Source organism: Lampetra fluviatilis, chromosome 19 (assembly GCF_964198595.1).
Source record: "Lampetra fluviatilis chromosome 19, kcLamFluv1.1, whole genome shotgun sequence".
NCBI lineage: Eukaryota > Metazoa > Chordata > Hyperoartia > Petromyzontiformes > Petromyzontidae > Lampetra > Lampetra fluviatilis.
Window position 1 is genome coordinate 9,127,259 of NC_136293.1, and position 23,400 is coordinate 9,150,658.

At 53.8% G+C, this 23,400-nt stretch overlaps 1 protein-coding gene across 3 annotated transcripts in view; it reads left to right on the plus strand.

Annotated features, from left to right (window-relative positions):
- GALNTL6 (polypeptide N-acetylgalactosaminyltransferase like 6) overlaps positions 1–23,400 on the plus strand; it is a 259,772-nt gene that overhangs the window by 133,297 nt on the left and 103,075 nt on the right. For all 3 annotated transcript variants that reach the window (XM_078864976.1, XM_078864979.1, XM_078864978.1), the window contains exons 2-3: positions 18,849–19,005; positions 19,473–19,611. In XM_078864976.1, the coding sequence (XP_078721102.1) occupies positions 18,849–19,005; positions 19,473–19,611 (296 nt within the window). The remainder of the gene's footprint in view (positions 1–18,848; positions 19,006–19,472; positions 19,612–23,400) is intronic.

Below are 23,400 nucleotides of genomic sequence, written 5' to 3' on the forward strand. Positions count from 1 at the left end.
GGGCCTCTTGCCAATATCGTTGAGCCAAATGTTGATGCTGTATATTAAGGAATCTTTTGTCATATTAGTACGACGAGTGTTTGTGTGTCTGTGTGTTATTGTGTATCTTACAAGCCAACTTCCTGTAAACACGCTTTTAATGAAGGTAATTAGGGGTTTTCATATGAAATTGTCATTCTATATATATGCCTAAGAACATTTCAAAACGTTTAACGATTTAAAATGTGAAACGGTTCTGCTTGCTTGTAGATATGCCCCCAGTTGTAATCTTAGACTCGAGCCAAAGCAAATTTAATATTTGTATTGTGGTATTTGGTTTAAGTTGATGCTTTGTTTTTCGTAAATTTCATCTCGTGCCAAGGTACAAATTGTCAACAACATCACAAGACAAATATCCCCCGTATAGCCTTAACAGACTGTTGGGGTAAGTGCTGTTAGCGAGCACCTTTAAAGGGCAGAAACAACAACAACAGCACACACACACAGACAGGCAGGCAGGGTTAACACACCAAACCCAATTTCAGAAACCATCAGAAAAGAAAACAATACAACCTTTTCATATATTAAATATAAAAAAAAATCACCGAGCCTGACAGAGGGCTTCAATCAAGTCAATCGGAGCCTCTGTGCAGGTGACAGCAACCGCGCGAGTCCAGTGTTGCTAAATGAGGCACCATTCAATCCCGAGGCACCTGTGGAGCTACGGTGCGATCATAATAGCCATGTCAAGGCACTGAGCCCGTGCGGAGAATATGTGATCTCACAGAATACACGTTTCTAGCAGGAATTAATATTCATTTTCCCCTGAAACAAATATTTTGGAATGTCAACAATGCGAGCCATTTGACCATTTTTCATCACACTGGTGAAATGCGTGGCTCGGCGAAGGGGTAAGGGAGGGTTCAGGATCGATGAAGATCTTGAACTCCACTAAAACTAAACCAAACTATTTTTTATTTTACCAGGTAAGGCCCACTGAGCTATAGAGCTCTTTTTCAGAAGCGACTTGGCTATCCCAAATGATAGCTCAGCTAAGCGGCTTATCATTTAGAAATTTATAGCAGCCAAATAATCTAAACGCGCGTTGATTCCCGATGTGCAGGGCAAAACCGAAGGACCCAGAGAAAAATTCACGCGACCGCTGGGAGAGAGACACGCAAACTCAAAACATACAACAGGCTTCCAGGGTCGGGATCGAACCCACGACCTCCTGTATAACCAAGCGAGGTAGTTAAAATCTGGCCACGGCGGTGCCCACTGATGGTTAGCCGCAGCTCAGAATCGAACTCGCCAGGTTCGCTAACCGCCCGCTTGACGTTGGCCCCAATTGCAATGTAATTGGGTAGAAAGAAAAAAAACATCGCGGATAATGAAGCGAGACTTGTGCCAAGCCCGGACCACCAATCTCAGCGCCGCTCTGCAGCCACGTTCGTCATCGGCGGCCTCCGCTCGCTCGCCCGCCGTCTCGCTCGCCCGCCCGCTTTTACAAAAGTGTGCAGCGGTGACGGCACTGACGGCGCGCCGGCTTTCCGCGGCCCGTCACCCCCGGCCTCCCGCGGCGCCGTGGCAGGTGCGACGGGCACGCGGTCCAATAAATACGCCGGCGTCTACGCACGGAAATGTTGTGGGGGATACCGCACGGGGTGTTGGCGGTGGCAGTAGGGTTTGGAGTAGGGTTTGGAGTAGGGTTTGGAGTAGGGTTTGGTCTGGACGGGAGTAGGGGACCGTGGAGACAGTGCCGTGTTGCCCGGGGTGATGGGTTGTGTGTGTGGGGGTAAGGTGGAAGCCCTCCCGGGAACTGTCGCTCAGCGGTGAAATGTGAAGCACGATCACACGCGCGCACATACGCGTGCACCGCACAGTCACACGGCAATAACAGCAGCCATTTGCTTTTTCCCATTTAGTGACGGTGATGACATGACATCACTTGTGCCAGGCTAGGTGTGGTTTGCGGCCATGTGAGGTGCCGAATGCTCCCTGGCAAGAAGATCATGGGACAGACCCAGGTGTTATGGGTTAACTGACTTCGATGGCTGACAGATGCACCACCTTGGCTCCCCACTGTGCCACCTGCGTGTTATCTCCCTGGTGCTCTACTCGTTGCTGTGAGCGTCGCTCCTCTGCCATCCATTGTTGGGAGGGCGGCTGCCTCTAACTGCCCAGTAACGTCCTTCATTAGCCTCACAAAGACAACGATCCCCCGTATAGCCTTGGCAGACTGTTGGGCCAAGTGCTGCTAGCGAGCACCTATGAAGGCCGGCACAGTACACGAGGGGGTGGGTGGCCAACACCACGCCCGGCCGCCTTTGTCTCCCCAGCGGCGATGTTTACACACCGCACCAGGAACTAATTTGAGGCTAAATCGACCAAGGGGAGGCCCAGGACCACGTCAGATAATTGTCACTGTTGGCCACAAGCGAGAGTCGAAACCGGGTCGCCGGGTTCGTAGCACAGCGCGCTAACCGCTACACCACCACGCTGCATGCGCTCGTGTGCACGCACACACACCCACGCGCAGACTCGGACACTCGGCCTGGGAATCAGATGGCTCCGAGGGCGTTGTGGGAAATTTGGTATCAAGATTTGTAAACATCGCCACTCGGTGGACAAATGCTGCCGGGTGTGGTGCTGGCCACCCCACCCCTCGTGTGCCATCCTAGTCTTGATAGGTGCTCGCTAAGAGCACCCAACAATCTATTATACAGGGATCTTTGTTTTGAGATCACTTTATTGGCACTGGAGGCAAGTTTGGGGTGAGTCCTATTATCTGGGGCGTCTTATCATCCAGTGGCTACGGTAGCATGGAACCGTACTACACAATCTGCGTATTAACTCCTGGAATGCTTTCAGGAACCTTCAAACGCTGGTAACTTCATTACATCTCGGTCATCCTATTGTCTGACATCACCTACTGCCCGACCGCTCCATCAAGTGTGTCATTCACTCGAACAGGGGTCGGCAACCTGCGGCTCCAAAGCCGCATGCGGCTCTTGAAGGGACTGCTTCGTGGCGTTGTTTATTAAGGACCACCGTCTGGCGCTCCCATGCACTGCGGCTCTTGGAATATTGAGGGGTTTTTTATACCGAATACGGAAAAAAAAATGTTGGTCGCCAACCGCTGCACTGCAAGATGTGTCACTATTCAGATTTAACCGGCCTCTATCTCCCGTGGCGTTAAGAGACCAACAGCGGAAAAGCCATGAAGCGGAAAAGCCGTTGAGCTTGTGTTGGGCACCGGGAGGTGGGTGGACGCTACACCAACACGCCATTTAATAGGGCGGCTCAGAGGTCAAGAGGTCAGAGCTGGCACCGCTGAGAGTACTTGGTTTGAATCCAGACAGCTGCCCGTGATCAAACCGAGTTCTGTCGTGTGGCGGGTTCAGGGTCTCGGGGCCGGCTCACCGATGAGCGAAACAACAACAAAACTGTGCAATTTGTTCTGCGCTTGATTAGGCTGAAATCCATCTCCGAGAAACGAAATTAATATCGGACCTCACCCTCGTGCGAGCGCTTCCGTGGGGAGGGATGGGACGTTTTGAACGTGTCGGCCAACTTTTGACCCGACGCAGGCAGCTGGGTTCAGAGTTGTGGTGATCGCGTAATTTGTTGGGTTTTACAATTGACTCTCTTGCTTGAATAAGTGCCGTGTATTAGATGAAAAAAAAATGATGGAAAATTAGAAGGATGGATAAAAAATGTTTTCTTGTGTAGAGGATAGAAATGTGTCCTGAATATTGTGTTGGATAAATACATTTGGGACACAGAAAATAATGTGTTTTTTTAGAAAATAATGTGTTTTTAGTTGAAATAAGCTGCACATAACACATTCTATCCAATTACAGGCAGTAATAAACGGAACACGACTGTTAAAAAAACAAAGTGTAAATCACAGCACATGCTGCCAGTAGTGGCCATTAAAGAGAAAACATTCCTGTATTGGAAAACGGCTCAAATTATACAAATAAATTTTAATTGGAATAGGCCCAGTTATTTCTCCTGTTTCTAAATGAAAACTCACCCATGTGCTCGGGCGCTTGATGAACCGACGTTTCAAAGTGTGTATATTGTTTTTCCTGGTAAAATGCAACATCTCGATTGCCTACATCCAAATGAGCCGTGCACACGAAAAAATTAAACGGAAACGTTACACATTTTTACTTTTAAGGCCACGGTGTTATTGACGAATGCGTTCGGTTGATTGTTGCTCGTGCGTTGTGCACCACCTCCAACGCAGCAAGTGTCACCGAATCATTCCAGTGACGAAAATCAAATTAACAAATGGAGTCAGGGGTAAAGGTGGAGCCCTGCAGTTGCTTGCTCAAAGCCATTGCTGGCGGAAAGGCCTCCGCTCTAGGGAGCTCTCGTGATCCCGTCCATTGGTTGGGCCTGTCTCTGCCACGCTAAACCAGGCGCCCTTCGTAAGAGACGGCGGGACTACCCACACTTTGCCCCACCGCGCATCACCTGTCGCACCACTGACTGCGGTGAAACTCCATTGTTACTGCGGTGAAACCCCATTGTGACTGCGGTGAAACTCCATTGTTACTGCGGTGAAACTCCATTGTTACTGCGGTGAAACCCCATTGTTACTGCGGTGAAACTCCATTGTTACTGCGGTGAAACCCCATTGTTACTGTGGTGAAACCCCATTGTTACTGCGGTGAAACCCCATTGTTACTGCGGTGAAACCCCATTATTACTGCGGTGAAACCCCATTGTTACTGCAGTGAAACCCCATTGTTACTGTGGTGAAACCCCATTGTTACTGCAGTGAAACTCCATTGTTACTGCGGTGAAACCCCATTGTTACTGCAGTGAAACCCCATTGTTACTGTGGTGAAACCCCATTATTACTGCAGTGAAACTCCATTGTTACTGCGGTGAAACCCCATTGTTACTGTGGTGAAACCCCATTGTTACTGCGGTGAAACTCCATTGTTACTGCAGTGAAACTCCATTGTTACTGCAGCGAAACTCCATTGTTACTGCGGTGAAACCCCATTGTTACTGCGGTGAAACCCCATTGTTACTGCCGTTGTTTACAGAGGCAGTGGGTGGAGTTGGGGGGGTGGGCATTTATCTAGATTGAAAACTAATTGATTTAGAACTGCTTTTTGTGTTTAGTTTTTTGTCCTTGACCCCGCACCTCCGATTGGCACGCTTTGGCTACGGTACGGTGTGACAACAGTTGTACATGCATACATTTAAGTCCACTTCGTTGAGCTATTATTTGTGGTCAGGTCGCTTCTACTGCGCTTTACCTGGTAAAATTAAAAAGAGTTCAGTTTTATTTTTACTTAAATGTTTTGATGATCTGCTCACTTTTCCTAAACTTTGCTTTCCTGTCGTATTTTCTATTGTTTGTTGCTCTGTAACTTTCTGACCGGCCCCTGCTGAACATCTGCGGGAAAAAGAGCTTCATAGTTCATCGAATTTCTCCAGTATCAATAAAGATTCCGACTCTGAGAAACTTGCGCCGTCGCTTCATCAACTGCTGCGCCGAGAGAGCGTTCAGTCGACCCCTGGATTACGAGCTTGGCGTGCGAGCCCTTAACCCCGTAGGAATAAAGAAAGTAGTTTAACTGACGACGAGGAGTTCAATTGTGACTCGTCTGATGAACGTGCTTCTCGGAAATGTGCCACGTGAAATAGCTCAAGGGATTGAATGCATGGGGAGCGGTGAATTTTTTTCCCAAATGCCACCTCGGGTGCTGCGCTCGTGAACGCGTCATGCCGAGGCAGTTTCTCCTTCGTCAGATTTGAGAGCAGACTCGGCGTTTCCGATGGTTGCGTGTGAATTAATCCCGTGCGTAAAACAAAAAACGAGTACTAATAACACTGTTAATTTGGCGCTCTTATCATTCAGTGGGATAGCTTGAGGCTCGCACAAACTAAATTGGTCTACCACCTAAACTAAATTGGTCTACCACCTAAACTAATGAGACACAAAAAGCTCAAAGTCTTAAGATGTTCGTTTTATTTATTACTTCCCCCTCTTGTTTCCGCGCGTCATTGTGAGGGCTATCGCCGTGGTCAGGCGCTGCTTTTGCACTTTCGGGACAAGATAAGCTCTGAATGATCTGCTTTACCAAAAACATCATTCCTACTCCTATTTTTCCCTGCCACCGCTATCTTTCAGCAAAGGCCACCGTGTCAGCATTGATGCCACAAGGCATCAGCCCTGGCAATTTATCGTTTCCTTTCTTACATTCTTTACAATGTTGTTCTTCTTTTTTTTGCCCTCCCAACTTTTTTATTTGTCTGCACGAATCAACACAACCAAGAACAGCCGCCGATAAATGACAGCAACATCAATAAAGGCATTCTTCTGGGGGAGACGGTGGGGGGGGTGTTGGGAGACATAAGGAATAGGGATACTTGGTTGTTTTTGAACAAAGTAAAACTGTCAAATCGCATCCCATGTGATCATGTTATCAAGAGCCTTGTGACGACAAAGGGTTTCCAAATCCTCCTGAACATCCTCCGCCATATCGTCGCGACCCGAAGGCGCAATGATCTTACCCCCGCGCAAGTGTTCGCGGTTGCTTCTGTGCAGCTCTCCGATGCGTTTTTTGGGAACTGAATTCAGTTCCCGAAGAAGCTCTCAAGCACGTGGAGTGATATAAATGTATCACGGCACCCGGAAGGTGACATCACAGAACGAGACATTTTAACATAGGACCGCAGAGCTTGGGCGAATAGTTGGCGCGGCTTTGTCCGTGGTTTCCCACACCGCCACGTGAGAACGGCACTCACGTTACAAATTCTACAGCCGTTTTGAGATGCAATTTGCATGAACGGCATTATATGTACACACAACGTCAAAACTAATATTATCACTGATCTCCCGTGTGCTTTCGGGTTGTTAGCAGCTGTCGTCGGGAACAGAATTTCGAGGACGCTCTCGTGGCACACGTCGCAAAAATCGTCGCGCGCCACGCCAAGGCGACGCGCGGCACCATAGCGGCGCGTCACGGAGCCGTGAGACGTTGCGATGATACATTCGTGTGTTTTTTTTGTTAATCCCGAACAATACATATGAAGTATTGGAAAATGACGGCAGGAAACTCCTTGACGGGAACACACTTCTTTTATTAAATCTTGACTCGTAACAATACAACGCGTGGCCTCTCTTCTCACAATGCGCTTCTCTTGACTCTGGATTCTGTGCTGCCGGCTCTCTGTGCCTCGTGTAGACTCCGCGCCTCGGCTACACTCCTCTCTCGCCTCGTGTAGACTCTGCGCCTCTGCTACACTCTCCACTCGCCTCGTGTAGACTTTGCATCTCCCTCTGGCTACACCGTATGCATACTCGGCTCGTGTAGACCTCTCTCTCTCGCTGGCTACACCGTATGCATACTCGGCTCGTGTAGACCTTTCTCTCTCGCTGGCTACACACTATACATTACTCAGCTCGTGTAGACCTTTCTCTCTCGCTGGCTACACACTATACATTACTCAGCTCGTGTAGACCTTTCTCTCTCGCTGGCTACACACTATACCTTACTCTCCTCTACTCTCCATTACTCTCCTCTCCGGGCTCTATCTCTGCACCTTCGTCTTCATTCTTAGATGGTTCCACTTCTGCCCCCTGCTCCTCTGTGCATCACCTTATATACCCCTTCTTCCCGGGAGACGGAGCGGATGCGGACCTCAACGTCGGCACCGCTCCTCAGTTACCCAATCCCCACGCGCTATCCCTACGATCCGGTTCCGCTCAGCGCGTGTTTCCACTCCCCGACCAATCACACCGCGCTGCTACCCGATCACTCCCTCTGGGCGCGTCACCGGCACACAGCCAATCAGCAGCACTACCCCCACCCGCGCACTGACGCCTGCTCCTCCCCGTCAGCGCGCGTCACCACACACACACCCGTACATACGCGCTGGCACACGACATATACACCCAGCGCGTATCACCACTACATCACCCCCTCCCACATAGCTCGCAGCCGGCCCGGCTGCTAACAACAACCAACCGCGACGATAAAACGACAACCAACAAAAAAAACCCCGTAACCCCCCGAGTGTGCCCCGTAACATAACACAACAACAACAACAACAAGAATAACTATGTACAGATTGACAATGAACCCGAAAAGTCAACAATAACACGATACGAGCAAATTCGAAACGAACGCGCCCCACGTCCCTGCGACTACACGCAGTGACGAGGCGCTCCAACTGCCCCGACTCCTCACGAGGCAGGTCATGCAAAGTAGCACGACCTGGCGCGAGTCCGTCTGGCTGGTCCATCGTATGGGGCGGGACACTGACGACCGTCCGGCGGTTCCGGCTGCTCCAGACGGCGCGGAACGGGCCTGAAAGGGCCGGCCCCGCCGCGGAGATCCGGCCGCCGGTGATCGGCAGCTGTCAGTTCCGAGACACCTGGGAGCAGATCAGGCGAAAATACGTGTGGATCAGGCAGAGACATTTCCCCCTCTGGGTCGCCGGTCACGTCACACGCCCGGCCATCACGACACAAGGGGAGGCCATATGGAGGCGAGAACGGTTTCAGTCGGGAGGGGTGAACGTACCACCGGCGCTTTCCCCACTTTATCTGAACGCACTGGGGCCGTGCAACGCGCACGACCTCCACGGGTCCCCTCCACGGTCTCAACAATTTAGGCGACGTAGCCAAGGGTGCCTGAGGGCAATGCAGCCAGGCCCTGTCACCTGGTTTCCATTCGTGCATGGACACCTTCCGTGCCCGCAACCGTTCATTAGCAATTTGGCGAGCCCGCGAATTAAGCCGCGCGGCCTCCCTTGCCTCTGTCAGCTTGTGAATATTAAACTTAATATGTTCTGCCAAATTAGAATTAGTTCGTGGAGCGGACAGGCCAAGTTGCGTTTCTATTGGCGGGTCAGCTTCCCGACCGTACATCAAATAGAATGGGGAAAACCCCGTAGCTGCATGGGGGGCCATTCTATACGCGGCAAGGACTCCCGGGACCTGCAGGTCCCAATCTACATGTGCCTCGCACACCTGCTGGCACAGCATGGAAGTCAAGGTTTTGTGGAGTCTCTCCACCATCCCGTCAGTCTGCGGGTGGTACGGGGAGGTACGCACCTTCTTGGTACCCAACAGATCGCACACCTCTTGCAACAATTTACTCGAAAAATTTTTACCTTGGTCGGTCAGCAGGCGTTCGGGAGCCCCCTTGTCCAGGACATAGCCCTGGACGAAGGCATCCGTCACAGCCGCTGCCGACTGGTTAGCGAGAGGCCACGCCATAGGCCATCGGGTAAAGTATTCGACCCCCACTAACAAATATTTATTCCCTCTCGGCGTGACTGGGAAGGGCCCCAAAATATCGAGTGCAACGAGCTCGTTGGTACGCGAGACCTGAATAGATTGCAGCGGTGGATTAGCTGCCACGGCCGGTGGTTTACGCCTGGCGCACTCAACGCACCCCTTCAGAATATGCACCACATCACTTCCCATTCCCGGCCAGTAATAGTCACGCTGAAGCAGGGCAAGCGTCTTGTTAACCCCCAAGTGCAAGAGGCGTTCGTGTGCCGCCAAGACAACCCTCCCCCTCACAGCGGAAGGCACCACGAGTGCGTTCCGCCGGGACAAACTGTCCCATTTCAATAACACGCCCCGCTCAAGTACATAGGAGCCGGTACGCTCCTGGTCCCCCTCGGGACCCCCAACCTTGCGGCGCAATGCTAGCAGCGAGCTGTCCGCCATCTGGAGGCGGCCCCATTCGCTGAGCGACAGCGAGAGCAGCGAGTCCCGACCCTGAGAGGCAGTGGAATCATCCCCGATCGGTGCGCCCGCTGTCGCAGCCAGTGCCCCCATCTCCCCCGCAAGCGTCGGTTTACAGCGCGCCGATCCCGACAAACACGCGCATTCATCACAAGGCAACAACCGCGACAAGCAATCGGCATTCGTGTGTCGCAACCCCTTACGGTACGTAGTCGTAAACTGATAGTCCTGGAGGACTTCCAACCAACGCGACAACTGGCCCGAGGGCTGGGCGACCCTCAATGAATACTGTAGCGCCGCGTGGTCCGTTCGGACTGTAAAGTGACGACCATAAAGATATGGCCTAAACTGCTGCACAAAAAAAACAATGGCAAGCAGCTCGCGACGGGTGACACAGTAGCGCTGCTCCGCCGGAGACAACACCCTACTACCGTAGGCGACAACTCTTTCGACACCCCCAACGACTTGGGATAGCACCCCCCCAATGCCCGTGTTGCTAGCATCCGTGTCCAGCAAAAAGGGACTGGCAAAATCGGGATAACACAAGGGTGGGGCACCCACCAAGGCGTCCCGGAGGGAGCGAAACGCGGCCTCCTCCTCCGGTCCCCATTTGAACTTCGCTCCCTTCGCCGTTAGAGCGTGCAAGGGTTTTGCAATAGTGGCGAAGTGCTCAACGAACCGCCGATAATAAGAAGCAAACCCGATGAAACTACGCACGTCAGAAACGGACGTAGGTGTCGGCCACGAACCGACACAATCCGTCTTCGCGGGATCGGTGGAGATCCCCGAAGAATCGACAATGTGACCCAAGTATCTAACGGACCTACGAAGGAGGTGACATTTGGCCGGTTTAAATTTCAACTTAGCCGATCGCATTCGCAAGAACACCCCTCTCAATCGCCGGAGGTGTTCCTCAAACGTTTTACTGAAAACAATGACATCGTCCATATAAATCAAGCATGTATCCCACTGCAAGCCCGACAAAACCAGCTCCATAAGCCGCTGAAACGTCGCTGGAGAGGAGTGAAGTCCCATGGGTAACCGGTTAAACTGGAACAGCCCCCCTGGAGTCCGAAATGCTGTCTTAGGTTTCGACTCTTCGTCGAGCGGCAACTGCCAAAACCCCGATAACAAATCAAGAGTCGAAAAATATCGCGCACCAGACAATGCATCGAGGGACTCATCCATCCTGGGGAGCGGATACGCGTCAGCCACAGAGATCTTATTCAGGCGACGGAAATCAACGCAGAATCGCAGGGACCCGTCCTGCTTCTTAACCAGCACAATAGGCGCTCCCCACGGGCTAGAGGAGGGCGAAATAATATCGGCTTCTAGCATATCGTTAACAGCCGACTGAACATGTTCCTTCTCCACGGGACTCAGTCGGAAGGGATTTAGCCTGACCGGCGCCGCATCGCCCGTTTCAATGTGATGGTGCAACAAATCCGTGCACCCAATGTCATACTTATGTTTACTGAATACATCAGAGAATTCAATGAGCAACTCGCGCAGCGCACCCAACTGCGCCGCCGACAAATCGTCCGAGGCGGCACATAACGAATGGACCCACTCAAGGTCTTCCCTTGGCTCAACGTTCCGCGCGGGGCTCGAGCCCACCTGCGCAACCAACCCATCATCCCCAGGGACCTGCGCCGCGTGAGCCAGCACGGTGCCCTGCGGAATGACAGCTGGTCGCGACCCCGCGTTCAAAACCATCACAAACGGATCCCTGTCAGCCCGCACCAAAGTGTGAGCCACCGATAAATCAAGACCCCCGACAGCCTTGTTAGAAGGACCCAAAAGCAAACTCTGTCCCGAAGCCTCCCTCACCCATGGTTTCCGCAACCGGAGGGGAATCAACATCTGTGAACCCGGGGGCACTTGCACTGTCTGCGTCGCCACCGCTTGTATCGTAGCGCACGCCGTCCGAATGTCAGTAGGGCCCGTCAAAAATGAAATCCGGCGACCCGATGGCAGTTCAATGCATCGTTGATCGATAAGAATTTTAATGGGCATTTTAGCCAAAAAGTCAGTGCCCAAAAGACACGGAACTGCCAAAGAAGACGAAACGAAAACGGGTCCCGACAATTTGATATCTCCAATGCAAATGGACGCCCTAACCTGACCGATAATGCCCAACGATCCCCCATTAGCGGCGTAAAATGGCACATCCACTGGAAGCAGCGGACGACATTGGACCGGAAGAATATTATAAATGAGGTCCGATATAATAGTTGCCGATGCCCCCGTGTCCACTAACACCCTAATCTCAACCCCATCAATAGATCCCGTAACAACGGACGAACCCGCCGAAGCAGCCACAATTCTATGCCCCAATTCCGCCCATTCAATGTCTCCCTGGTCCCGGCCGAACCCCCCTCGCCGAACCGAATCCCCGAACCTTAACCGGCCCTCCTCCGCCGCAACGCGGCGTCCCATGTGTGCCGAATAAACAGGCCGAGCGTGTGAGGTGCCGCGACTTGCCGGGGATTGTAGAGATGACTTGGGCTCTCGGTCGTCGTCCAGCCGAGCTCCCATGGCACGCTGCCGCGGAGCGCGGCACCCGGACGCCACGTGGCCCCGGAGGCCGCAGTTATAGCACGTGACGAGGGTCGGAGTAGATCTTGGTTGCTCCGACTTTCGGCCCGATCGCAGAGGCGACCGGGCCCCCGGCCTCCAGTCCCCTGGTCGTCCCGTGGCGAACGCCTCCTCTCGTGGGCTGACGACTTGGGGTTCGGCGACCACCAAACCCGGGGCTGCGACGACAGCAGCGTTGCAACCAACGCCTTGCTTCCGTTGTAGGGCCTCGTGCGCTTGAATACTCGTGGCGACTCTCAAAGAAGAAATATCAATCTCGTCAGCTGTGTTGATAGGGACCCCCAGGTCCTGCGCAAACTTGAGCAGCTGCTCCAAAACCATCGCGTCTTGGCCCTCCTCGTCCATCCGAGGGAACGCAGCATCAGCAAGAGCCAGCAACGCCGTGCGATAGGCCAGCGCGGTCTCCGTGGCCGCTTTCCGTCTTGCGTAGAACTGATGGCGGCACGTAGAGGGAGGCCCGTAGACCCTGGCCAACAACCCCAGCGCATCCTTCAGCGTGGAGCGGTCCGACTTCCGTGCAGCCCTGAAGGCCGCGAGCGCATCGTCGTCCAGCATGGCGGGCAATGCCCGCAGCGCCGTAGCATCGGACCACGCTGACATCTCTTGATGGGCCAAAAACCTTCGCTGAAATTGGCCCCAGTCTCCGCCTTCCGCCTTGAAGGCTGACAACGTGGGCAGGCGCTGCTGAAAAATGAAGTCATCCGCCTCGTGGTTCCTCTCCGCCTGTCCGTCGGTGTCTAAGATGGCGGCTCCAGCAGCAGACGTAAGATGGCGGACCCCCTCGCGCGCTGATGACGTCGATGCGCGCGCTTGGGAACCCACCACCACGTGGCGCTCGCCGTTCCCGCCAAAAGTAGGCCCAGGCGCAATGGCGGGAATCCCCCATTCGTTTTGGCGGGAATCTGCGGGGCGACCTTGTAAAATGTCCCCCACCGTCCCCGCTCCTCCCGACGAGCTGATCTCCGCCAAGATGGACGCGGCGGCGAGCAGCAGCTCCGCCAGTCGGGAGTGCGCCTCACGAAGCCCGGCGTCTGTCCCCGGTCGCTCGGCCGGCGCCGTCGACGGACCCTGCAGCGTGGGCAAGTCCTCTTCCTCACCCCCCGCCACCAGCGGCCCCGAGTCGTCCAGGTCTTCCTCGCGGTCAATCCCGTGGGTCCTACGGGTCTTCCTCGTCTCCATACTTGGAAGCCCGTTTCACTTCTGACGCCAGATGAAGTATTGGAAAATGACGGCAGGAAACTCCTTGACGGGAACACACTTCTTTTATTAAATCTTGACTCGTAACAATACAACGCGTGGCCTCTCTTCTCACAATGCGCTTCTCTTGACTCTGGATTCTGTGCTGCCGGCTCTCTGTGCCTCGTGTAGACTCCGCGCCTCGGCTACACTCCTCTCTCGCCTCGTGTAGACTCTGCGCCTCTGCTACACTCTCCACTCGCCTCGTGTAGACTTTGCATCTCCCTCTGGCTACACCGTATGCATACTCGGCTCGTGTAGACCTCTCTCTCTCGCTGGCTACACCGTATGCATACTCGGCTCGTGTAGACCTTTCTCTCTCGCTGGCTACACACTATACATTACTCAGCTCGTGTAGACCTTTCTCTCTCGCTGGCTACACACTATACATTACTCAGCTCGTGTAGACCTTTCTCTCTCGCTGGCTACACACTATACCTTACTCTCCTCTACTCTCCATTACTCTCCTCTCCGGGCTCTATCTCTGCACCTTCGTCTTCATTCTTAGATGGTTCCACTTCTGCCCCCTGCTCCTCTGTGCATCACCTTATATACCCCTTCTTCCCGGGAGACGGAGCGGATGCGGACCTCAACGTCGGCACCGCTCCTCAGTTACCCAATCCCCACGCGCTATCCCTACGATCCGGTTCCGCTCAGCGCGTGTTTCCACTCCCCGACCAATCACACCGCGCTGCTACCCGATCACTCCCTCTGGGCGCGTCACCGGCACACAGCCAATCAGCAGCACTACCCCCACCCGCGCACTGACGCCTGCTCCTCCCCGTCAGCGCGCGTCACCACACACACACCCGTACATACGCGCTGGCACACGACATATACACCCAGCGCGTATCACCACTACACATACATTGAATATTTCCCCTCCGCCCGCCCCCCCCCCAAATAACGTGGGGGAACTCACCCCCCCTCACTCCCCCGTCGCACCCCACCCGCCCCCCCCCTTTTAGTAAGCGAATCACGGCGCACGGCGGCATGCCGACGGGGCTCTCCCGCCGTGCGCTCGTTCGACTGTGGGTCACTTGCCGGGGGAACAATCTGTTTTGCGGCTAAGCGGGGGAGCGCAGCAACACCACTTTCAAGGCTCATTAGAGCTGGGCAATAATGGACATCACATTCGCTTGTTGTTCCGCTCACTTGAATTTTAAAAGGACGGGAAAAATTATTTCTCTCGCCGAGGGGGGGGCGGTGGCAGGGGGTTGGGGGGGTGCAGAGAGCGTCCCGATCGGCGGCCGTCGTGACGATGCCCGCCACCGCCGTCGCCACCGCAGGAGACGGAGAGTTTTGTTTGCGAGCACAGTTTTGTCTCGGGTTGTCCGGGTTGTTGCGGGGCTTCCTCGGGGCGGCACTGTCGGCAGAGGGCAGCGCAGCATTTGCCCTTTGGGAGCGCTGCCGGTCCCAAGCGGTCAGCGCGCCGCACTACGAACCACGGCGGCGTGAGTTTCGGCCCCCGCCGTGGCTGACGTCGTCAGCGGGCGGTTTCTCCACCGGTGCCCGGCCGTCGCTTCGCCAACCCGCACCGACCGGGGTGGTCAAGTATGGTCAAATAACCCCCCGCCACTTGCACGGGGCGATGAGGCCCTCAACCAGCGAGGGATCGACGGTTCCTGGCTTCTGCGAGGGAAGGTTGTGGGTTTGCTGCCGGTGGGAAGATGAATGTCTCAGAATAACGGAAGAAGGGGCGGAACTGTGCAGCTGACAAATATCCGTCGCTTGTAACGCCCCGTGAAGACTCCCAGATTTGCGAGGGCAGCAGCTACCTCTCTCAACAAGAAGATGACCCCAGGAAAGCAGGACAGGTGGTGACACTTGTGAGGGCTCGCGAGGACATGTGCATTGGCCGTGCCGGCTGGCACAGAGGTGACGGTGAAATTAAATCAGCGGTTTGACACCGAGGTACTCGTACTAAACGTGGCTGCACCACTTGGCCCACGCTGGCTTGCTCCCGCATTGACAGTGCTTTGCTTGAACCACGCAGGGATCCGTAGGCCTTGCTGGAGATTTTAACAACAAGCCAGAGAGAGCTGTGAGAATAAAGGCACTAGTCATATGTAACCTTCTAAACTCAACTATTTTTTTTGTTTTACCGGGTAAGGCTCACTGAGCTGTGTCACTCTTTTTCAGAAGCGACCTGGCCACAAATGATAGCTCACCTAAGTGACTTATCACGTGGAAATTTATAGCAGCCAAATACTCTAGGCGCTTGTACGAGTATGTTCTTCTTTAATTCGTACTTTTGTCATTAAAAATCAGTCCGAACTTTGCTTTGCCTGAGCCGGCTTGCTTGATTTAGTTGTAAATTGTATCAAAAGTTAACTTCTTTTTTTCGTGTAATTTGCTTTTATTCCCCTGCACCCAGATCTGTCCCTGTGTTATGGCTTATATGCGAGTGGGTGAGTCGTGTAGAATGCAGCTCGTCTGCTGCCTGTCTCTTCCCATCTGGCACATCACGCGTTTGCCTTAAGGGGTCCTATGCAAGAGCAGGGAATGTCTATGCATGGTTGTGTATGTGTGTCAGCTCGTGTACCGTTCCGCCCTTCATAGATGCTCGCTAACAGCGCTTGCCCCAGCAGTCTATTACAGGCTATACGGGGGATCTTTGTCTTTGTGTGTGTCAGCATTGGTGTAGTGGTCAGCGCGCCACGGACCCGGCAACCCGAGTTCGATTCCCACTCATGACAAATAACGGTGGCGAACGGTCTGAACCGATCCTGCACCTCCCCTAGGTCGATTCGGCCTTAAACGAGCACACTGTTCCTGGTGCTGTGTGTAAACATCAGTGTTGGAGAGACTGAGGTGGTCTGGCGTGGTGCTGGTCACCCACCTCGTGTGCCATGCGTGGCGTTCGTGGGTGCTCGCTAACGGCACTTGCCTGAAGGAGAGTCTGGTAGTGGCTATAACAGGGGTATCTTTGGCCTCGTCTTTATTAGGTTTTCATAGGTGCTCGCTAACAGCACTTGCCCCCACTGGCTCCGCCAGTGCCCCTCCAATGATCTCATCGAAATCCCTCATTTCTGTCAGATTTTTGGGGTTTATTAGTAATTAATCGGCATTTTGCGACCCCCACTGCCACTGTGTAGCATATTATTACGTGCCAGGGACTCTATGAGATGATAGGACAATAGTCTGAGTCCATAATTGGCAATAAGTAACGGCAAAGCGGTTATAAGTGACTCACAGAATTGTGCGCAGTTGCGTATACAGTACACGACATCCCTGAAGGCATTCACCTTCAGCGAGCGCGATGCCGATCACACACGGTTCGAATTCGACCCTCAATCGATGGTTGTGCCATCGCCGCACACGCGTCGAATAAAAAGCAAGGGACAAGTCCTTACTTACTAACAACTCCTCTATCATTTTTCATTGCTGGAGGGGTTACCCCCCCTACCTGAAAATCCTGGCTCCGCCATTGCTTGCCCCAACTGTCTATTAGGTTATAGGACGTGGTGGTGGTGGTGGTGGTGATCTTTGTCTTCGTGCGTGCGTAAACTCACGCACGATATCTCCCCAAGTTTTGTCATTCTTTGCTGACGAGGACCGATTTTTTTCTTTCACGGTTTTTGTTAATCAACGAAACTCTGCCCGCGGTCCTCTATTTAAATTGCCGGAATTGTCAAAAAGCCCTCCTCCCCATTACGTCCTTCGACATTTGACAGCAATACCGCTCTAGCAGTTGTATTTAAAATTCAGTATTAATTACATGTCCCCCTCCACGCCCCATTATTTATTTCCTGAAGCCGAATGCGGTCTCGTTTGTTCTGTGGGAAATTTTCGCTTTCTTAATGCCGTACGTCCCGCATTCCTTTTTCGCTGTTTTCAGTGCCGTATATTTACCCGAGGCGATGGTGGGCTTTTAATTATAATCAATCATTTGGGAGGAAACATTTGTGCCTCGTCTCCCCCCCATTGTGCAGGCAGACACTACCACAATGCATTGCGTCCGTTTGAGTCTTCTTCTTCTGTTGGTGTAATCTGTGTTTGATTTACTTCAAAAACAATTAAAGCACATGTTGTTTAACCATGCTGCCTCCAGTAATGTTTTAACATCGCGGTATTTTCCGAGCCTGTCACTGTCCACAATTGCTTCAAAAAACGATGAAATGTAGTTTTTTTTTCATATATATAAGTGTGGCACACTCGAAATGAAGGACGTGGGCAGGTGCTCCAAATCGAGGGCAAACACATTGTGAAATATAGATATAAAACAATATTGTTTTATATCTATATTTTATTATTTCCCTTTTACGTGACTTTACCGAAAGAACCAAGAAGATGAATCCCTGCAGTCACGAAAGCTTTAAATCAAAACATTTGTTGTGGTCAATCTGCAAGATGCAATAGCACGTGGTGTCACACACAGCAGTCCTCAACCGAGTCGCCATTAACCACGTGACTGGTGTACAAGTCCCGTTAATCAATAAGCCTGCCAGCCACCGACAGGCCCAACTCAGTCATCGCATGTTGGCGTACACACGTGCATTGATGTACTGCACAGCACATCAGGACTTTCACAAACCCTCACTTTACTCCCCCCCTTGCTGCTGCACGAGTAAATAATTAAAAGAGTGGTCCATTCCTAATGTGCCACGTAAGCTGCATGTCAGTCAAAATTACGACGTCAATAATCACATCCTTTACCCAGGTACGCCTCTAGATGGTTGATGTCGTGACTCTTGAGTTTCTGGAAGATTCTGCCTTTGGATAATTCGCCAATATCAGTAGTCATCTTTAGCTGCGTGTGCCACATTGTCTGGCGAAAAACTAGCCGGAGTATGGTGAAAAAAAAGTGTTTCCTAGGTCAAAGGTCATAACTCATCATCAGTACCATAGGACTCTGGTTCCATGCGATCAGAATGAACCCTTACTTGACTCTGTACAACATATTGCTCCAGCTAATACTGTAACATACAGACTAACTCAACGGGAGTAAAATGAAGTTTCTTGCAATGTTGATAAGGTTTACTGACCTTACATAACTGCCGCTAGGTGGATGTGTGTGTGTGTTGAAATTCTTTCGCACCGTACGTGGCCAATCGGAGGCCCTTCCCCTTGAACGCTTACAAGGCAGTTCAAACATCGGGCGCTTTCCTGCGTCTCCACACACAAATACAATATATGATGCTCTAGTCCACAGCAATTAAGACTCTCTCGCCAGGTTTGCACATTCTTTCATATGCTGTCCCAAGCGCGCACAGAAGCATTGAGGACCACGTATTGTTTCTACGGCCATGGCCTCGTTACTAATGTCACATCGGTGTTGTCGTTCGTCTACTTTCGGCAGCCGGGACCGGTGTTTCCCGTGGACGTGGGGGCACTGGGACTGGCCATGGGACCGCGTGCTGCCGGCCGGGGAAACCCGGACGCCGGAGAGCCAGAAGGCTCACTCCTTAAAGACTGGCACGACCACGAGGCCATCCGGAGAGACGCGGCCCGCAGAGGTACACACAACAAACAACAACAAACAAACAACAACCGCCATTCGCACACTGAGTGGTGGTGGCGTCGCCACGGCGCTTGTGCAAGACTCGGTAAAGTGTCGAAGGCTCGCTGGCAGGTCAAGGAGACGGCCCCAGGGTGTTATGGGTTGACTGGCTTCGATGACTGACAGACGTTACCACCTGTACTGCCCACTGTGCCAGCTTTGCATGTGTACGCACACACGCACGCACGCACGCTCGCGCACGCACACACGGACACGTGCGCCTATCTGGATGCGTAGGTTTCGTAGCACAGTTTGCGAACCACCGCGTCATCTCTCCCAACGCACACACGTGCGCTCACACGCCTTCCCGCGCACGCAGAAGTCAGAGCGTCGGGTTGTCACCGCTGACATCTCGTCACCCCCCGTATCTCTCCGCGTCCGCTCCCCCGTCCCCGCCCGTCTCCCCCGCGCCTCCCATCCCAGGTAACGGCGAGCAGGGGAAGCCCTTTGCCCTCACCGACGAGGACCGCTCGGAGGCGGCCTACCGGGAGAACGGCTTCAACATCTACGTGAGCAACAAGATCGCTCTGGACAGGGCGCTCGCCGACATTCGCCACCCCAAGTACGCGTCGCCCGGCCCCACACATCCCCCCTGCCCCCCCCTGCCCCCACCCCCCACCCTTCCGCCTCCACACGACACGTGCCTTCCGGCGGCGCCAGCCCCACACGCCGGGTGACACGACCTTGCGAGTCTCCAGGGGCAGCCCCCCCCCCCACACAAATGAGGCAACCTCGTAGTCGGCAGACTGGATGAAGGTCTCCCCAGACTGTGCCGCTTCATCGGTGGGGTTGCGGGGAGCGTGGGGGGGGGGTAGTTTGCTCGTAGCTTCACCCACCGCTGCGGGTTGGCGAAGCGGGGGGGGGGGGCGCAGTTCGAGCGTCGCATCACTCGCCACTGGGAATCAAATTCTGGTTGCTACCTCCTCAAAACACTCAGCGTCGATTCGAAGGTGATTGTCCACAGTTTTGGGAAACGTGGCTTAATCTTGGGTTAAGTCGATGGTACTGACACGTGCGCGAGTCTAACTTATTTTTTACTTTACCAGGTAAGGCCAACTGAGCTATATATAGCCATAAATGATAGCTCCACCAAGTGGCTTATCACGTGCAAATGTATAGCAGCCAAATACTCCAAAAGCATGTGGATTCTAAATGTGGAGGGGAAAAACCGGAGTACCCGGACAAAAATCCACGTGACCACGGGGAGAAAGACATGCAAACTCCAAATATACAGCAGGCATCAGGGTCGGGATCGAACCCACGGCCTCCCGCACATCGGGCGAGGGAGATAACATCTCACCGCTGAGTCTGCACCGTCACCACCCCAGCGCGGAGGAGGTCGTCCTGAGCACGTCCGACACTGCGGTATTTCATGGCCATTTTACCCTCGTCAAGGAAGTTGTTCCACCTTTATTTTCTAATTACTGTGCTAAACGGTTGACGTACTTTGCGCGAGTACAAAGCCATTTCATGATTATACCCAGTATTGCCCACGTCATTAAGGTGTCCGAAACTTGCGTCTGAAAATTCTAGAACCGTCCTTAATCGTAAAAAAAATTCCCCGTGACAGAATTACCCCGAATGGTACCCGGTGTCGTCAGACCTCGCAAGCCAGTTAGGCTTGGGCCTGTTCCATAACAGGGTAGTGACGTGTCGATTCATTGCTTAATATCCGTTTTCACCCTCATGTTACACACACACACCGAATCGTGTGTGTGTGTGTGAGAATTGATGAATTTCTACTCGTATCTATTGTATACCATTAGTTCATTTGATTCCTGCAATCACTTAGAGGCCCCTAACCGTGAACCTGTTCTGCACCCGAATTGTGGAAATGTGTTGAATTACGAGGTGGGGGAGGGGGTGAATCATGACACCCATACTCGCGAATGCTCCGATGGGAGACTGCCTCCAAATATCTTCCGGTGTTGGGCTGGAAGGTGGCCAGGGGACAGCAGTACAGCCGTAGATTCCTTGATCCGTTTGTGCAGAGGCTTTCAGAGGGTTATCCCCTTGTGTGCGAGGGTGGGTTTCCTCCGGGCACTCTGGTTTCCATCCATACGAAGCCAAACGTTCATTTATGTTGGAATTGGCCAACGTTCCAATGCCAACATCCCCTCTTGAAAAAATGTATCTTGAGACTAATTGAGGGTTCGTGGCAGTGGTACAGCGGTTAGTGCGTTCACTGTTAATCCTTGCGGTTGATTCCCAGCCACGGCTAACATCAGTGATGAGTGACATCACACCCCCCCCCCCCACATCTCCCACCTCCCACCCCCACATCTCCCACCTCCCACCCCCACATCTCCCACCTCCCACCCCCACATCTCCCACCTCCCCCCCCCCACATCTCCCACCTCCCACCCCCACATCTCCCACCTCCCACCCCCACATCTCCCCCCCCACATCTCCCACCTCCCACCCCCACATCTCCCACCTCCCCCCCCCCCCACATCTCCCACCTCCCACCCCCCACATCTCCCACCTCCCACCCCCACATCTCCCACCTCCCACCCCCACATCTCCCACCTCCCACCCCCACATCTCCCACCTCCCACCCCCACATCTCCCACCTCCCACCCCCACATCTCCCACCTCCCACCCCCACATCTCCCCCCCCCACATCTCCCACCTCCCACCCCCACATCTCCCACCTCCCACCCCCACATCTCCCACCTCCCCCCCCCACATCTCCCACCTCCCACCCCCACATCTCCCACCTCCCACCCCCACATCTCCCACCTCCCCCCACATCTCCCCCCCCCCACGTCTCCCACCTCCCCCCACACCCCCCCCCAGATCTCCCCCCCCCCCCCATCTCCCACCTCCCCCCCCATCTCCCACCTCCCCCCCCCCCCATCTCCCACCTCCCCCCCACATCTCCCACCTCCCGCCCCCACATCTCCTCCCACCTCCATCCCACTCTCAAATTCCCCGGGCCCCGCTATCTCACCGGCACCGGGCGACCACCCCCCTCCCCCACCCCTCACCCCCACCCACGTTGCTGCCCTGTCTGGTCCCGCAGTGCCATTTGCCGTCTCCCTGGCCTGCCCGCCTCTCCGGGGTTGGACCGCTCATTTTGGAATGAATCATCCCGCCAGGGAGCCCCAATTGGGTGTTGCGCAAGCCGATATTTATCTGATTTCCCAGCGAGCTGGGCGAGGTGGCGGACCAGCGGAAGCGGCGCACGCGCCGAATCGAGGCCGCTTTATTGGCATTGGCCCGGGAGCCAGCAATGTTTATCACTCGCCACCGAATAAATGAGCGAAACAAATGACGTAACAGTTTCATACGAACGGCTATTTCTGTCCGCAGCTGACGACTCCCTCCCTTTCGCTGTCACTCTCCCCCCCCCACCTGTCAATGAGCTGGCGGGGGGGGGGAGCACGCGATCCCGGCGATCCTTTCGTAAGCTTCGGGATTTCACCGCGAACTTCCAAACACGCGCACGTGCGCACACGCGCCGTAACCTCGCGATTTAGCGGTTTAATTGCGAGCGTATACGAAGACTTAAGATCCCACAGTGGAGCCTCGAAACAGACTGTTGGGGCAAGTTCCATTAAGGAGCACCTTTTGAAGGCTGGAACGGCACATTGGGGGGGGGTGGGGTGGGCTGTCCAGTACCACGCCCGGCCGCCTTTGTCTCCTGAGTGGTGATGTTTATACACCGCACCAGGTACTCATTTCAGGCAGAATTGCCCTAGGGGAGGCCCAGAACCGGTTCAGACAATCGTCACTGGTAATGACCGTGAGCGGGAATAGAACTCGGGTCGCTGGGTTCATAGCGAAACGTGCTAACCGCTGCCCACAATGTATATAGACACAGACAAAGACCCCCCGTGTAGCCTTAACAGACTGTTGGGGCAAGTGCTGTTTGCAAGCACCTATGAAGGCCGGCGTGACCAACGCCACGCCCGGCTGCCTTTGTCTCCCTAGTGGCAATGCTCACACATCGCACTAGCTACTCATTTGAGGCTGAATCTACCTAGGGGAGGCCCAGGACCGGTTCAGATAGTCGTCACCGGTGTGGGCCATGAGCGGGAATCGAACTCGGGTCGCCAGGTTCGTAGCGCTGCACGCTAACCGCTACACCACCGCTCCCCGCGAGACGCACACAGACGCACAGAGGCTCCCAATCAAGTTGCACCGACTGAGAGGCGAGTGCCATTGGCGAGGGCATGCTCAGGCTGGCCGTGGTCTCGGCGGTGGGTGGTGTGGCCAGAAACCGTGCAGAGCCGGCAGCTCTTATCTCCACGCTGCTGATGTTTCCGCACTGCGCTGGGTACTCATTTCAGGCTGAGTCGACCTAGAGGAGACCCAGAACAGGATCAATTACCACTTATAGGTTGTG